Source organism: Marmota monax, unplaced genomic scaffold (genome assembly GCF_021218885.2).
Source record: "Marmota monax isolate L192 unplaced genomic scaffold, Marmota_monax_Labrador192_F-V1.1 WCK01_AAM20220418_F8-fsc00320, whole genome shotgun sequence".
Classification (NCBI taxonomy): Eukaryota; Metazoa; Chordata; class Mammalia; order Rodentia; family Sciuridae; genus Marmota; species Marmota monax.
In genome coordinates, this window is record NW_026694783.1 from 173,595 (window position 1) to 190,248 (window position 16,654).

The 16,654-nt window shown below is 46.8% G+C and overlaps 1 protein-coding gene across 2 annotated transcripts; it reads left to right on the forward strand.

The window, feature by feature from the left end:
- Positions 1-74: 74 nt before the first annotated feature.
- Positions 75-16,409, forward strand: Itga10 (integrin subunit alpha 10). Of its 2 annotated transcripts, none has more exons than XM_046425796.2 (30): positions 75-844; positions 2,276-2,387; positions 2,587-2,696; positions 2,888-2,979; positions 3,196-3,310; positions 4,175-4,302; positions 4,439-4,587; positions 5,475-5,625; positions 5,825-5,990; positions 6,128-6,201; positions 6,445-6,589; positions 6,795-6,943; positions 7,261-7,404; positions 7,517-7,720; positions 8,007-8,137; positions 8,506-8,672; positions 8,750-8,892; positions 9,416-9,529; positions 9,745-9,830; positions 9,983-10,124; positions 10,309-10,401; positions 10,559-10,635; positions 10,788-10,877; positions 11,270-11,354; positions 11,509-11,622; positions 11,883-11,963; positions 12,155-12,268; positions 13,985-14,080; positions 14,403-14,516; positions 14,803-16,409. In XM_046425796.2, exons 1-30 carry the CDS (start codon positions 793-795, stop codon positions 14,866-14,868), a joined length of 3,504 nt encoding a protein of 1,167 aa, XP_046281752.1. In that variant the 5' UTR covers positions 75-792; the 3' UTR covers positions 14,869-16,409. The 2 variants fall into 2 exon arrangements, with proteins under 2 accessions (XP_046281752.1, XP_046281753.1); XM_046425797.2 differs by having other exon boundaries at positions 7,520-7,720.
- Positions 16,410-16,654: the final 245 nt, after the last annotated feature.

Consider the following 16,654-nt stretch of genomic DNA (forward strand, 5'->3'; position numbering starts at 1 on the left):
TTTTCCATGGAATTGGCCACAACCATCACTACCCACATATTTTTATTGAGCACCTATAGTATGCAGGGCAAAATACTGGGTAGTGAACATGTCAAAAGCTAAGAAGCTCCGTAGTGCCACAGTTCTTTGAGATGTTTATAGCTTATGTTTATAGCTTGAAGAGTTGGGGGAGAAGTGGTCTTAGCTAAAGTAATTACTCTGGCTCCTCAAAACACACATCATTACCAGTTCATAGTTATAGTCCCTCCAAAAACTATAGCCCTACAAGGCAGCACAGGCTAAAATCCATGAACAGAACTAAGTGGAATGAGATTGGTAAGACTTGATTTGGGGTCTGTGCCTTCACACACTGGGACTCTCCTGGGTGGGTGGGTAAATGGTACCACTTCTCTTTGGTATTGCATATCCTAGGTTGAGATAAATAGGGGATGAAAATAATCTGTCTCCCACCCCTACCTACTTCCTGTTCTAAATCTGAAGAAAGCGTTATTGACCTGTCAACAAATAAAAGGAGTAGAATAAAAGTGAAGTGGCAGAAATGGTCAAAAATTGTTTTCTCTTTGGATATTGGAAGGAGGCCTCCAGGGGGCAGCACGAAGACAGAGAAATAAACCAATTTAGTTAGGCCTCCTTGGTCTGGGGCTCCCCACAGTTTCCCACCATCACTCCTCCCATTCCTTCCAACTTTATTTTTAGCTACCAGTGGGAGGGGGCAGGATAGGAGGGAAAGTAGCAGAAAAGGAGAAAGACAGAAGCACAGAGGACTTCTGACACAGGACAGAACAACCAGGCATGGAGCTCCCCGTCTTCCCTCACCTGTTCTTGCCCCTGATGTTCCTGACAGGTGAGGGACGTTAACTTCTTGGTTTCTGGTGGGAATGAAAGATGTATGAATTGTATGAAATTGGGTCAATTGGGGTATAAAAGTTCTTTGGGAGTTAGGGTAGGAGGTTAATAGGATTCAGTATTCCATGTGTGTATTCCCACAGGCGACTGCTTTGATATTGAGATTAGCAGAGGCTGAAGTTGACTAGGGCCTTGCCAAAGATTTGTACTTAATTATCTAAAACCTTTCCTTAACCCTGTGGGAGTGAGGAGACGGAAAAGCAACATGATGTGACCTTCCACGTGGCTAGTCTGATTCCTATTATTTCCCTCCCTCCTTCTCCCTATGCTTGGTAGTACATGGGGCTTGAAACATAACTGCCTGACTATGTGGTCAGAACTCTGGGTTTATCTAACCCATGATCCATAGTCCCTGATCATACAGCCCTGCCAATTTCCTGGATGCAAAAGGTTCACATACAAAACACCTTTCTGAAAGTAAGCATGGTTTGGGTTAGAACTATCTGTGGTCATTGGTAGTGTTGGTGGTGGGGTAGCCTGGGAGGGGGTTGCTTGAAAGTAAGGAGTAAGACCCAGTTGGGAAGAGCAACATGGGAGGGACAAGAGAACTGGATTTTTCCTTGATAGTGCCCTATAATCTTTGTTTCCTGAAATACCAGCTCTGATTTTAAAGGGATTGGGGTCAGAAGGAAAGACTCAGCAAGGACATGACTGGGGGCCTTTAGAGTGTGTGGAAGTTTGAGGAAGCCATGGAGGTAGGCAAGGGGCAGTTGAATGAGATAAAAAGAAAGCAGATTAAGGGAAACTTTGGGGTAATGGGTTCGTTGGCAAGGATGGATGGCAAACTGTGTGGGCAGGCGGGTGGCCCCACCCGGTTAATTACCACTGAGGTTTCCAGGGCTGGAACCACCAGCAACCTAGACATTGGAGAAAGAGAGAGTGTGACAGTGTCACTGGGAGTCAAAAAGAGAGAGGAGAGACCCAGACACACAATGCACTTTATATTGCTTTTGTTCTGCCTATGGTCCTGAGTTTGGGGGGATTTTGGAAGAAATGGTTGTTCTGGGGTTGTAGAAAGGTCCTCTCCCTCTTTTGACCCTCACAGTTTGGAGAGGAAGATGTGTAGGAGGAATGATATGAAAAAGAGTAATGTGACCTTTCCAGACACATCTGTGAATGAGATTTCAGGAGTGGAAATGGAAATACAGTTGTGCATCATCATGGCCGAGAGCCACAGGACCCAAACACGGGAAGGGAGCATTCCTTTGGAGACTCTGAATCTATGACATTGACAGAGTCCAGGAGAGCTTATGAGTAAGAAGAAGGCAGAAAGATTGAGATTCAGATGCTACCTCATGGTTTCTCTCTGGCTGTGCATCCCAGTCATGACTGACCATTTCATGTTAATTCTATGATCCTGGCCCAACAGGTCTCTGCTCCCCTTTTAATCTGGATGTGCATCACCCACGCCTATTCGCAGGGCCACCTGAGGCTGAATTTGGATACAGTGTCTTACAACACATTGGGGGTGGACAGAGATGGTGAGGAGGAAACCAGAGAGCGATGGGATTGGGACTGTGATAGCGCCAATAAAGGGGAGGCAAAATAGATGGGATTCCGGGTTTGTCTGGTTTTTGCAAAGTGACTGGGGCTCTAAACTTGCCACCTCAATGTACTTTCCCTCTGACCTCTGATAAGGGTCATGTTCACCCTATGCTTATACTCACATCCTCCTCCCAGGATGCTGGTGGGCGCTCCTTGGGATGGGCCTTCAGGTGACCGGAGGGGGGACGTTTATCGCTGCCCTGTAGGGGGGCCCCACAATGCCCCATGTGCCAAGGGCCACTTGGGTAAGAAGATGCCTGACCCTTCCCCTCCTAACCCTTTGACACCCTAGTATCTTTGACCCCTTGTTAGCTTCTTCACCTCCATAATCCACACATGCCCTCTCCCCTTCACATTCTCTTCTAAAGCCACCTTGAACTCAGTCATGCCATCTGTGACCTCATGATCTCATTCTCTTCCACTCCCCTCCAACCAGGTGATTATCAACTGGGAAATTCATCTCATCCTGCTGTGAATATGCACCTGGGCATGTCTCTGTTAGAGACAGATGATGATGGGGGATTCATGGTGAGCTAAGGAAAGGATGGTGGCAGGGTCTCGGAAGGTTTGTGGTAGAAAACAAAAGAACATTGTGGTAAAGGAAACTAGTCCATGTGGAGGGGTCAAGGAGTTAAAGCTAGAAAGAAAGGTAGGGCCTCCCAGGGAGTAGGCTCAGTGTGTGGGAGCATGTTCTGAGGGTACTCTTCAAACATGGGAGTAACTGTTTCCCCTGACTGTCCCCAGGCCTGTGCCCCGCTCTGGTCTCGTGCTTGTGGCAGCTCTGTCTTCAGTTCTGGAATATGTGCTCGTGTGGATGCTTCATTCCAGCCCCAGGGAAGCCTGGCACCCACTGCCCAACGTGAGCTGGAGGAAGAGCCTAAAAACTCAGTTCCCAGAATGGGAAGCTGGGTGGGGGAAAGATGGGGCAAAAAGCTCTGATGTCTGGCAGAGGTTCTGCTTGGCCATCCTCATTGCTACTTAATGTACCTGCAAAAGCTCCTTGTTTCCTAACAGATTAGAGTTGGATTCCTTACCAAGGCATAAAGACTTGGTGATCTGGTCTAACTAATTTCAAAAACCCAACTTACACCTTCATATACCCTGGGCCTTGACCATAGCATTCCTCTCACCACTCTCTATGTGTCATCTCTCTTCACGCACCTCTGTTTCCCCTTGTTACAAGTGTTCTCTATTCAAATGCCTTTCCTTATATTCTCCTCTCCTCAAACATCTTTAAACTTCATGTATCTTCTTCTTCCTCTTTCTTTTCCCCCTCCTCCTCTCCTTTTTCTTTTTGTAGGCCAGGCAAGCAAGCACTCTTCCACAGAGCTACAGCCCCAGCCCATTACCTTCCTATCTGCTCCCCCATTTGACTTTCAATCAGAATCCACTCCCTGGGGCCGGAGCTGTAGCTCAGTGGAAGTGCATGGGCTGAGTATGAATGAAAAAAGGCCTCTTCACTCTTCACAGCAAAGTGGTGCTTTGTTTCTCCCTGGCTTCTTCTTTCCTCCATTTTTTACTAAATAGTATATATTCCTGCCTCTTCTCTTGTCATTTATAACTTATCCAGGGCCTGGCACAGTTTTTTACTTGCATATAAGAAGGTACCTAATAAATATTTAGTTGAATGTGTCCTCCTGTGACCTCCTGTGCCCTCACTTGTTGACCCCAGCCCAGTATTTCTCTACTTATTTGTTTCCTATCACCTTACCCCTCCTCCTAGGTTGCCCCACCTACATGGATGTTGTCATTGTCTTGGATGGCTCCAACAGCATCTACCCCTGGTCTGAAGTTCAGACTTTCCTGCGGAGGCTGGTAGGAAGATTGTTTATTGATCCAGAGCAGATTCAGGTAAGAGAAGGCAACATAGATGGGCTTGGAGGGAAAGAGATAGTCGCAAGGTGGTATCTTCAGTAGTATCAGGTATTTCTCTCCCTCCTCTCTCCTCTCCCAAAACATTTCATTTGGGTACACACTTTATTCTCAGGTGGGACTAGTACAGTATGGAGAAAGTCCTGTACATGAGTGGTCCCTGGGAGATTTCCGAACCAAGGAAGAAGTGGTGAAAGCAGCCAGGAACCTCAGCCGGCGGGAAGGACGAGAAACAAAGACTGCCCAAGCAATATTGGTGGCCTGGTGAGGCATTGTGAAGGGGAGGCAGAGTAATGAAGGGTTACAAGTGGGTTTGGAATATATTGTGTATATCCCAAGATGTCTTGCATGCTTATTTTTATATGCATATGGGTGACGCATGGAAGAAGTCTAAGTTGGCCGTCATTATATTCCCTCTCACTGCATTTCTACAAAGTGTTTATGTCTGTATCTCTCTAAGTCTCTGCTCTATCTTTGCAGACAGAACTCTATCTCTCTGTATATCTTCACTCCAACTTTGATCAGGTTCTCCACCACTCATATCTTACCCCTCTTCCCAAACATGATTCAAAATTCATCTCTAGGAAGACCCCCCCTGACCTGACAATTCTTTCCCCTCCTCCTCCTCCTCCCCCTCCTCCCCTCCCCCCTCCTCCTCTTCCTTCTCCTTCTTTCTTCTTCTTCTCCTTCTCCTTCTCCTTCTTCTTCTTCTTCTTTTTTTTTTTTTTCTGGTACCAGGGATTGAACCCAGGGTCACTCAACCACTGAGCCACATTCCAGCCCTCTTTTTGAGACAGGGTCTCAGTAAATTGCTTAGGGCTTTACTAAATTGCTGAGGCTGACCTTGAACTTGTGATCCTCCTGCCTCAGCCTCCTGAGCCACTGGGATTACAACCATTCTTTATTCTGCATTTCCTTAATATTTCTCTTCCCAAATGCAATATTTTGGATAAATTTTGTGCTTTATTTGAACTGAATGTATATTCTATGGCATTTGTACATTTGAGTTCTAAGTGTATGCTAATCCCAATATTACTTTTGGGAAATGGCCTAAAAGGCAAGATGATTGATCTCAGTGAGCTGCTGACATTGTTAAATCCTGTATGTATGGTATATCTGATCATACTTCATTCTTTTCTCCCTCTTCTTAGCACAGAAGGGTTCAGTCAATCCCGGGGAGGCCGACCAGAGGCTGCCAGGCTACTGGTGGTTGTCACTGATGGAGAATCACATGATGGAGAGGAGCTTCCAGCAGCACTAAAGGCCTGTGAGGCTGGAAGAGTGACACGCTATGGGATTGCGGTGAGAATTGACTCTGGATCTAGAAGGGTTGGCAGGGGAAGACTCTGAGGACCAGGAACTTGAAGAAAATGGGGTATTATCTACTTCCTGGACTTCAGCCACATTTCCCTTCCTTCACTTTAGTTGACTATGTTCTCTATGAGCTCTAACACTTCACTCCACACATCTAATAGATGCCATCTTGATCTCCTGACCTCAGGTTCTTGGTCACTACCTTCGGCGTCAGCGAGATCCCAGCTCTTTCCTACGGGAAATTCGAGCTATTGCCAGTGATCCTGATGAGCGATTCTTCTTCAATGTTACTGATGAGGCTGCACTGACTGACATTGTAGATGCCCTAGGAGACCGAATTTTTGGCCTTGAGGGTAATGATTACCCTGGAGAAATGAAGGAAAGAATAGGGGGAATTCTGGAATATAGTTGGGGTTCTAGAGTAAATTCAGTAGGTCAAAGAGAGAATTGTCTTACCTTGATAGTGCATTGATATTTTCTCATGTCCAAGGGTCTCATGGAGAAAATGAAAGTTCCTTTGGGCTGGAAATGTCTCAGATTGGTTTCTCCACTCATCGACTAAAGGTTGGACAGACTCTGACCCCTGCATGACATCTCCCAGCCTCTGACCTCCTCAATGACTCCTTCCAGCTACTGATTCAGACAACTTCAACCCTTGTCCCTTCTAGACTCCCGCTCTAACCAGCCTCCATGCTGAGCCTCAGTGCCTTTCTAAGTGACTATAGCAGACCTGTAGTGATTCTCTTTTTATTTACTCCTTATTCCCCGCTGTCTTTTCAGTGACCCCTTCTGGTTCTAACCCCACAGGATGGGATTCTCTTTGGGATGGTGGGGGCCTATGACTGGGGAGGCTCAGTGCTATGGCTTGAAGAAGGTCATCGACTTTTCCCCCCACGAACAGCCCTGGAAGATGAGTTTCCCTCTGCCCTGCAGAACCATGCAGCCTACCTGGGTGAGTAGCAGGAGGTTGCAGGAATGGGAGAGTGGGAGGAAGGAATGCGTTCCTAGTGTGGGGTATGAGGTGCTCCCTCTTAATTCATGTAGCTTCCCCCGGTCTCTTTCTGGTTCCCTTGGGGCCTCCTCTTGTGCCCTTAGGGAGTCCCCACCCTGATCTCATCTTCTTTCCCTTCTACCTCTGATGCCTTACCTGCTTCTAGGTTACTCTGTTTCCTCCATGCTTTTGCGGGGTGGACGCCGCCTCTTTCTCTCAGGGGCTCCTAGGTTTAGACATCGAGGAAAAGTCATCGCCTTCCAACTTAAGAAAGATGGGGCCGTGAGGGTCGCCCAGAGCCTCCAGGGGGAGCAGGTAGAGTGTCAAGTAAGGGTGGGGCCCTTGGATCTTCAGGGACTTCCAGACTGATGGGAAAGAATGAGATAGGGCAGGAGAGAGGCCCAGAAATTCTATGCTAGGCTAGGGATGTGGCTCAGTGGTAGAGTGCTTGCCTAGCATGCATAAGGCCCTAGAATTCAATCCCCACTACTGAAAAAAAAATGTCTCCAAATTCTGATTATCAGAATGCAGGAATATAAGAGCCAGATTGGCAGACTGGTGAGTACATCCCACTGAGTCCATTTATCCACACTCTCTTTTTTCTGGGGTCATCACTACCTACCACTCTCCAGATTGGTTCATACTTTGGCAGTGAGCTTTGCCCATTGGATACAGATAGGGATGGGACAACTGATATTTTACTTGTGGCTGCCCCCATGTTCCTGGGACCCCAGAACAAGGAGACAGGACGTGTTTATGTGTATCTGGTGGGCCAGGTGAGACTTGCTGGGACTCCCTGGGATTTGTCAGGGTTGGGGAATGGATGGGTTTGCTGAGAGGTTGGGGCAACCGGATTTTTATCTTCTATCTTGTTCTCACCTCCACCAGCAGACTTTGCTAACACTCCAAGGAATACTTCAGCCAGAACCTCCCCAGGATGCTCGGTTTGGCTTTGCCATGGGTGCTCTTCCTGATCTGAACCAAGATGGATTTGCTGATGTGGCTGTAGGGGCACCCCTGGAGGATGGGCACCAGGGAGCACTATACCTGTACCATGGAACCCAGAGAGGAGTCAGGCCCCATCCTGCCCAGGTCAGAAATTCCCAGATGAGCAGGGATACAGTGGTATAAGCACGAGGGAGGTATGCCCTTTGCTTATCTGTAGTCTCCTTGCTTGAGTCTCAAACCAAACAAGTGCTTAATCAGTAGGTAAAACAGTGAGGTAGTGCAGTGGGATGCAGGTTTCTGAACCAAGGGACTCCTAAACACAGTCAAGTTTCTCTTATTCCCCTATTGGACAGGAAGGAACTTGGCAGGAGGATTGAGAAACCAGATATATGAGTCCCTGCCTCAATCTTTCTCCCTCTCTTTCTCTTAGAGAATTGCTGCTGTCACCATGCCACAGGCCCTTAGCTACTTTGGCCGAAGTGTGGATGGCCGACTAGATCTGGATGGAGATGATCTAGTAGATGTGGCTGTGGGTGCTCAGGGGGCAGCCATCCTGCTCAGGTGAGGAGCCCCAACTCAGGTAGCAGTGGACAGCACAGCACATCTGTTAAGATAAAGGGCTTAGATTTGGGTTTCTGGAACAACGTTTTTTGTGCCTCCATTCCTAGTTTATAAGCATGCTGCCTGCCTTTTTGGTTTATTGTAAGGATCACATGGGATCATCCATGTAAAGATTTAAGCACCATTAGTGCTTATTGAATTGAATAGAAGTATAGAACTCTATACTTCTGTCATAGAGTTCAGGGAAGGGTGACACTGTGCATCCAGCCCCTCATTTTTATTTCAATGAGGGGGAGGCAAACACTGGGTGGCACTTCTTAAAGGGCTTACCTCCTCTTTCTGGAATTTTGTGTCTACCCTGTTCCTAGCTCCCGGCCCATTGTCTACTTGGCTCCATCACTGGAGGTGACCCCACCTGCCATCAGTGTGGTCCAGAGGGACTGTGGGCGGCGAGGCCAGGAGGCAGCATGCTTGACTGCAGCCCTTTGCTTCCAAGTGACCTCCCGCACACCTGGACGCTGGGATCACCAATTCTGTGAGTGCAACCTTCAACCCTTGCCTGCCTTGGTCTCTGAACTCCTCTTTACCCTCACTTTTGCCTTTCTCATTTAGATGTGCACTTCACAGCATCAATAGATGAGTGGATGGTAGGGGCACGTGCAGCATTTGATGGCTCTGGTCAGAGGATGCCCCCTCGGCAGCTCCAGCTCAGCGTGGGGAATGTCACTTGTGAGCAGCTGCACTTTCATGTGTTGGTGAGAAAGGGGCAGGAACTACTTTGCATTAATACCTTAGAGCTAGGAAAAGACTGGGTCAGAGGAGGAATTTCAAGTGGATCAGCAAGAAAGCTGAAACAGGGAAAGTAAGACAATTCAGGCTCTGGGATCAGGTTAATCTGTGTTTGATTCCTCTGCCATTTACTACCAAGAATTCTGGCAAGCCACTCTCTTCCAAATCTCAGTTTTCTTGTCTGCAGAGTGGTGATAATAATAACTATATCATATGAGTTGTATTAAAATCAAATTTAAGAGTATTGATAAGGGCCTAAGGATATAGCTCAGTGGTAGAACCCAGTACTATCACGACCTTGGGTTTAAGCCCTAGCACTGCAAAAACAAAACAAAACAAAACAAAAATAGTATTGGTAAAACCTCAAGATAGTACCCAGCACACAGAAAGTGCTTCCTGAATGATCACTATAATTATCATATTCTTTCATGGGCCTGGGTTTCATACCTAACTCTGGCTCCCATAATCCTTAACTCTGGTTTCCTTCAGGATACATCAGATTATCTCCGGCCAGTGGCCTTGACTGTGACCTTTGCCTTGGACAACACCACAAAGCCAGGGCCTGTGCTGGATGAAGGTGCACCCACCTCTATACGAAAATTGGTTAGCAGTGCCAAGCCCTGCCCTACCCTTGGGTCTCAACACTGCTCGCCCAGTGAATTCAGGAGAAAGGGGAGGGGGAACGTGAGATTGTCATGCTGAAAGCTGACAGACCTCTCTAATGGAAGTATGCTCATTCTTCTCTTTCTGCTTTCCCTGAAGAACATGCCTTTCTTCCTGCCTTCCTCTCATCCCTGAGGCCCTTTTCTCTCTTCCAGGTCCCCTTCTCCAAAGACTGTGGCTCTGACAATGAATGCATCACAGACCTGGTGCTTCAAGCTAACATGGACATCAGAGGCTCCAGGTTGATAGACATGAGCTGGGCACACCAGGGTGATCTGAGAAAGACGGGGAGGAACTCAAAGGGAGTTGGGGATTTGTTCCTTACAAGGATAACAGAAGTGAGATTTTGGTGCTCCTTCAATTCCTGGTCTCTCCCTTATCTACCACCCCCAGGAAGGCCCCATTTGTGGTTCGAGGTGGCCGGAGGAAAGTGCTGGTATCAGCAACTTTGGAAAACAGGAAGGAAAATGCCTACAACACTAGCCTGAGTCTCAGCTTTTCTAGAAACCTCCACCTAGCCAGTCTCACTACTCAGGTGCCTTTGGAGAAAGGGGTTAGGGGAGGAGGGGAGAAAGGAGGAGGAAGAAGATTGGGGTATTGGCTTTGACTGCGAGGTGCTCTGGAGAAATGTTCAGTGGTTAGTGGCTAGAGGGAGGCTGTGGGTAGGGGAACAGTTGCAGGCCCAGCCCCAGCCTCTACCCCTATTCCTCTGCCCTCAGAGGGACAGCTCAGTAAAGGTGGAATGTGCAGCTCCTTTCCCTAATGCCCGGCTCTGCAGTGTGGGGCATCCTGTCTTCCAGACTGGAGCCAAGGTGAGTTGGGGCCCAGGCTGAGGAAGGGGTTCAGGAAAAACAGAGACTGTAATCTGTGGGGCCTGGGAAGTCAGGGAAGGAGGTACACAAGGATTCCTGGTCCTCCGTTGTTGTTCTATGAAGAAGAATGTACCTTAACAATGTCCCCTGCCCCCAGGTGACCTTTCTGCTTGAGTTTGAGTTTAGCTGCTCCTCACTCCTGAGCCAGGTCTTGGTGAGGTTGAATGCCAGTAGGTGAGAACAAAGGGAACTTCTTTCCAGCTCTCTTCTTTTGGTATTGAGTTGGGGGTTGGGGAGAGGAACAGCCCTGACTCTTCTACTAGCATGGAGGGATATCTGAGGAGGGATTGGGATGTGAGCCCTTCCTCCCCCCTCTGACCCTACAGCAGTAGCCTGGAAACAAATGGGACCCTTCAAGATAACACAGCCCAGACCTCTGCCTACATCCAGTATGAGCCTCATCTCCTATTCTCTAGGTATGGCCCAGTCCTAGCTGGGACTCAGTTCCTATGCCAGACTCATGTTTCTTCCCTCTCCTTCCACATGCTTCAGTGTTCCCAGAAACACAAACCCTTGGGGCTACTCATTCTTTTTGTCCTCGCTCTCACCCATAAGGAAATTTCTCTTTTAAGCATCTTACTTTTCTAGGTATAAGACTTTGCATTTCCCCTGGGATGAGGGGATATGGGATGTGGCTATAAAATTTGTTTCGCATCTATGTCATGTTTCGTTTCTTTATTCTCCACGTACCCCCATCACTTTATCCATGTGCTGGCCCTATTTCTCTGAATCCATGCCTGTGTGCTGATCATGTGCCCCTGTGCCTGTCTTGGCGGTGACCTTACAATCTCCTGACTTGTCCACACAGTGAGTCCACCCTGCACCGCTATGAGGTTCACCCCTATAGGACCCTCCCAGTGGGTCCTGGCCCTGAATTCAAAACTACTCTTAGGGTGAGAAGCTGGAGGGGCCTTGCCATGACAGGGGCATGGGAGTGGGGAGGACAATAACTGTGGGAAAGGGAAACTGTGGGAAAAGGACGGGCAGAGACTCTCTTGGATTTTAATGGTGTCTCCCACCTCTTCTTGTTTACAATCTTCCTCTCAGGTTCAGAACCTTGGCTGTTATGTGGTCAGTGGCCTCATCATCTCAGCTCTTCTTCCAGCTGTAGCCCAGGGAGGCAATTACTTCCTGTCACTATCTCAAGTCATCACTGATAATGTGAGTCTGGGCTGGAGCATGCGGAATCCTGTCATCTGGAGCTGATGGACTCACTGAAGCTGGATACCATACCAGCTCCCTGTCTGTTGGCCCAGCACCCTCAGAGCTCTACTTCCTGGGGACATTTCTTTTACATGTGTGGCTCCTTTGAGAGGAAAGAAAGGGGTTTTACATAGAAAGATCATAAGAATGTGGGAAGTACCCTGCTCCACCTGGCCTCCCTCAGCAGCAGGTCTTTAAGGGTGAATCTTCCTCTGCAGGCAAGCTGCACAGTGCAGAACCTGACCAAGCCCCCAGGCCCCCCTGTGCATCCAGAGGAGCTTCGGCACACAAACAGGCTGGTATGAGTCACAAGAGAGTAACCAGAGCAGGAGTACAAATAGAGTCAGTTACCTGTGATGGAGGTGTGTGTGTGTGTGTGTGTGTGAGTGAGTGTGTGTGTGTGAGTGCGCTCACGCATGCGTGGGTGGTATATGTGGGAAGAGGGGTTCTTTCTCCTCCGGGACCCTGATCTGTCTTTCTTTTCTGGTAGAATGTCAGCAATACTTGGTGTCAAGTTGTGAGGTGCCACCTTGGGCAGCTGGCAAAGGGGACCGAGGTCTCTGTTGGACTACTGAGGCTGGTTCACAATGAATTTTTCCGGAGGGTAATACTTCCCTTTCCTATTAGTCTCCCTTTCTACTCCTATCTATGACATTATTATAAGTTTTGGAGGTCGACAGAACCATGTTCAAGTTTTACTGTTGCCTATTACTAGCTATTTGACCATGAGCTTCTTTTTACTGATCTTTAAAGTAAAATGGGATAGTGTCTATTTTATGGAGTTTTTGTAAATAAAAAAAATAGTGAGCTGGACGCTGAACACTCAGTAAACCTAGTTATTATTTTTCTATTTTCCTTTATCATCTTTTAGTGCTGTATTAATAATCAATCAACATTTATAGGACACCTAAACTTCATCAGTTAATAATCCATTGAATACTTATTATGTAAAAGATTGGTATTAGGTCAGTCAACACTGAGGATAATGTCCCCAACATTTATCATCATGCCTAACTCATTGTAGGTACTTACTACATTTTTGTTAAATGAATGGATAAAATAATTATTTTTACATGTAGGACTTGTATTTGGGGGGTAGGAAGTAAGATTTTATATATATATATATATATATATATATATATATGTTGTAGTTGACACAATACCTTTATTTATTTATTTATTTATTTATATGTGGTGCTGAGGATCAAACAAACCCATGGTGTCACACGTGTGAGGCGAGTTCTCTACCACTGAGCCACAACCCCATGCCCCAGAAATGACATCTTAATTATAAATAGCTATGTAGCACTAGAAGTTTTTTATATTGTATATTTTATTTATTTATTTATTTTTTTAGTTGTTGACAGACTTTTATTTTATTCATTTATTTTTATGTGGTGCTGAGAATTGAACCCAGTGCCTCACGTTTGCAAGGCAAGTGCTCTACCACTGAGCCACAACCCTAGCTCCTGTATATTTCTATATACCACCTACTTTGAATAATACCAGATCCCAGGGATGTAGGTATAAGTTTGGAGGAAGTCTATCAAACCACATATCTCCAAGTCTGGTTCTCACTTTATCCTTCTTTGATATTTTTTTCACTCTTTTATTTATTCTTAACAAAGATTTATTAAGAAACTGCTACACTCTTGGCACTGTGGTAGGCACTAGGCACTGGAGACACAATGGTTAGTGAAACACAGACCTCAACCTCAAGGGTCTTATAGTTCAGTGGAAAAAGATAAGTAAACACCAGGTATGTTAGGTTTAGGGACATGTGACTGGCATGTGCTCAGCTCTCGTGAGCTCCCTCTTGGCTATGTCACATCATGGCAGGAGCATACAAACATGTCATCTGGTCTCTCTTTTTATAAAGCCACTGGGATTCAATTCAAGAGGGGCTCCATCCTAATGACTTTAATCTTAATCATATCCCAAAGGGCCCATCTCTAAAAACCACAGATGGATAAAGTTTCTTTCCTCTTAATCTTACAACAGGGATTGAATTTCAACACATGAAGACTTGTTGAGAAATATATCAGAATTCATCAAAACCGTAATTCCATAGTTAGGAAGAGACACTTTCCTAATTCCCAGAGGGGTGAATGAAAGGAGAGTAGGATGCATTTCAGATAATAGCACATTTGAAGGTCCAGAGGCTTCTCTCTGTTTCCCTTCCTCTCTTTTCCCATTGGCCTCCAACCTCTTCTGGTCTCAAGGGCCCTGGAGTTGTACCACTCAGGCTAGACATTGTTCTTGCACCACACCACCTGATGATGGCTCACTTTAAATGCCTTCCCATCCCCTTGTTCCACAGGCCAAGTTCAAGTCTGTGACAGTGGTCAGTACCTTTGAGCTGGGAACTGAGGAAGGCGGTGTCCTACAGCTAACTGAAGCGTCCCGTTGGAGTGAGGTAAGACTAGAGACTGAGTTTGACAGATTTGAAAATAATGGTGATGGGGGATGGGAATGTAGCTCAATTGGTAGAGTGCTGGCTTCGCATGCACCAGGCCCTGAGTTCAATCCCCAGTGGGATAGAACACTTGTGACCTTTTAGTCAGGAATGATAAATGAGGATTCTAGGGTTCCACTGCCTCCATTCCTATCTCAATTTTTCTCCTTTGAGTAGAAAGAATCTCCTTATTCTATTTTGAGGCTGGCATTGTTATAATGTGGGGGGGGTGGCTGGTGGGGTTAAAGGGCACATGTAAAAACCAACTCTTCCCCTCACATAGAGCCTCCTGGAGGTGATTCAGACTCACCCTGTCCTCATCTCCCTGTGGATCCTCATTGGCAGTGCCCTGGGAGGGCTGCTCCTGCTTGCTCTCCTTGTCTTCTGTCTGTGGAAGGTAAGCACTGCTTAGTGGGGAACGTGATGCCCACCAGCTGAGGGATCCGAGACTATAACAGGGAGAATAGGGTTTGTACTAGGCAGCTAAACAGGCTGTAGGTTTAATGCCCAGATCTTCACTGTACTCCACAAATGTTGGTTGGACTAAACTAAGCCAATGAAAATAAAATTGAATCCCGTTTTTGGAAGCAGAGCAAAAGTGAAAACCTCAGATAAGTCTGAGGGCTATTGGCAAGGTCCCCAGTAAGGGCATCTGGCAATGCCTCTTATCTTTTCCTCTACAGCTTGGCTTCTTTGCACGTAAGAAAATCCCTGAGGAAGAAAAAAGAGGAGAGAAGCTGGAGCAATGAATGTAAAATAAGGCTCTAGAAAGTCTTGCCTGGCAGCTTCTTCAAGAGACTTGCGTCAGAGGAGAGGTTTGGAGGCTCAGAGGGGACAAGAAGATGCTTCTGGACTAACGCCCCAGACCTGCAGCTTGACTTGACTTTTGAGTCCTGAGAATGTTGCTGGCAAGAGATGAAGCTTTACCTCAAAAAAAAAAAAAAAAAAAAAAAAGGCTGTCACAAGAACTAGCAACACTCCCACCCAGTGCTTCCCTATTCCTCAGGATCCCGGTTCCACAGCCAATACTGGGGTCTCTGTTCCTCCCACCTATCACCACCAGAAACAAAAGAATTTTTCTCCTAGGTCTCTCTCCTTCCAGAACCCTTTGTCCTGGAAAGGATGAGTGTTATCCTCCTCCATTGCCCCACTCTCTCACCTTCCTGCCTATTCCCCACTCCACAGGAGGGAGCTGGCATTGGCTTGCAAGATGTAAAGTCAACATCTGCTGCTTTCCTGTGGAGTCTAGTGATTCATGGAGCCGGATGGGGAGAGTCAACAGGAAAAAAGGAGGGAGGAGGAAAAGCCACAAGAGACACTGTGTACAATTCCAAGGAACAGAGAAGCCTTTAGACAGGCAACTGCCATCCCCCTGAAACCTGAGACTCTGTGGTGCACTCGCCAACCCTCAGGTGCTGGGGACACAGAGCTGCCCCCAGGCTTGCTGGGCATGGGCTTCCCAACCCTTTGCCTTCCCTGGGAGCAAAGCCAGGGCCAGGTGCCTGATTTTCTGGAGCCAGGGGCCCCCAGGTGGCTGAAACTAGAATAGCAGAGAAGACCAGGTAGTTAAGCTTTGTTTTCTCTACTTCTCTGACCTTACTTGCTCTCTTCAGCCCTCCTTGGAGTCTCATAGAAAGCCAAGAGAAGAATACTGCTGGATGGTGGGAAACTCTTTTGCTTTACCAGCTTTGGGAAGCAGCAGCCCCATGGGCTCCGAACAAGTAGGGTGTACATTGAGAAGTCAAAGTGGGTGGCATGAGTTCTCTAGGGAGCAAGCCCCTTCTTGCCCAGCACTGGTTGTGTAGCACAAATAGCTCTTAGGAAAATGTTTCTGGGGCAACCCCAATCATACTTTGTAGGGTTTCTCTGTTGGAACCAGTTTATCAGACCTTGTTTGCTGTTTACTGGAAATCCCCAAGTAAATTTCTGACCTACTCCACCCTCATCCCATATTTTGGTCATGGCCATTAAAGGCAATTGGATTATCATAGACACTGGGAAACATTTGTTACTTAGTAATCAAGGCTATGGATACCAGAGTCAGTCTGAGAGTACAACCACCGAAGAATCAACACCCATTTAGAGTTGAAAAGAAAGAAGACAACTGATTGGGCAGTTGACTAGCAGCCACAAAAACCTGTCCTCCCAGGCTGTTATTGAGTCCTAGGTGCATTGTTTATTTTGGCATGTCTCTTGTCTGCTATAGACAGGGACACTCCTGAACATTGTTTCCCAGCAGGGTGGACAATGTTTCAGGTGGTCAGAATAAATAAAGTTCAGTATCAGGTGATTTCTGGCTCAATTTGAGTTCCCTAGGATATGGACTGCTCAGGAATAGTGAAAAGTAAATTACTGGTTTGCCTGAGACCTTGTATATATAGTAGAGTCCCTGGAAGGCAAAGTTATGAAATAGTCTGAATATTCTTCGTGATTCTCTCACTGGAGATTGCTCTGGCCTCCTGAAATTCTCACCTACTTAAGTGACCATAGAGTCTAAAGTGTGTAGGTTTGGAAAGCATGGAGGCATAGAGTGAA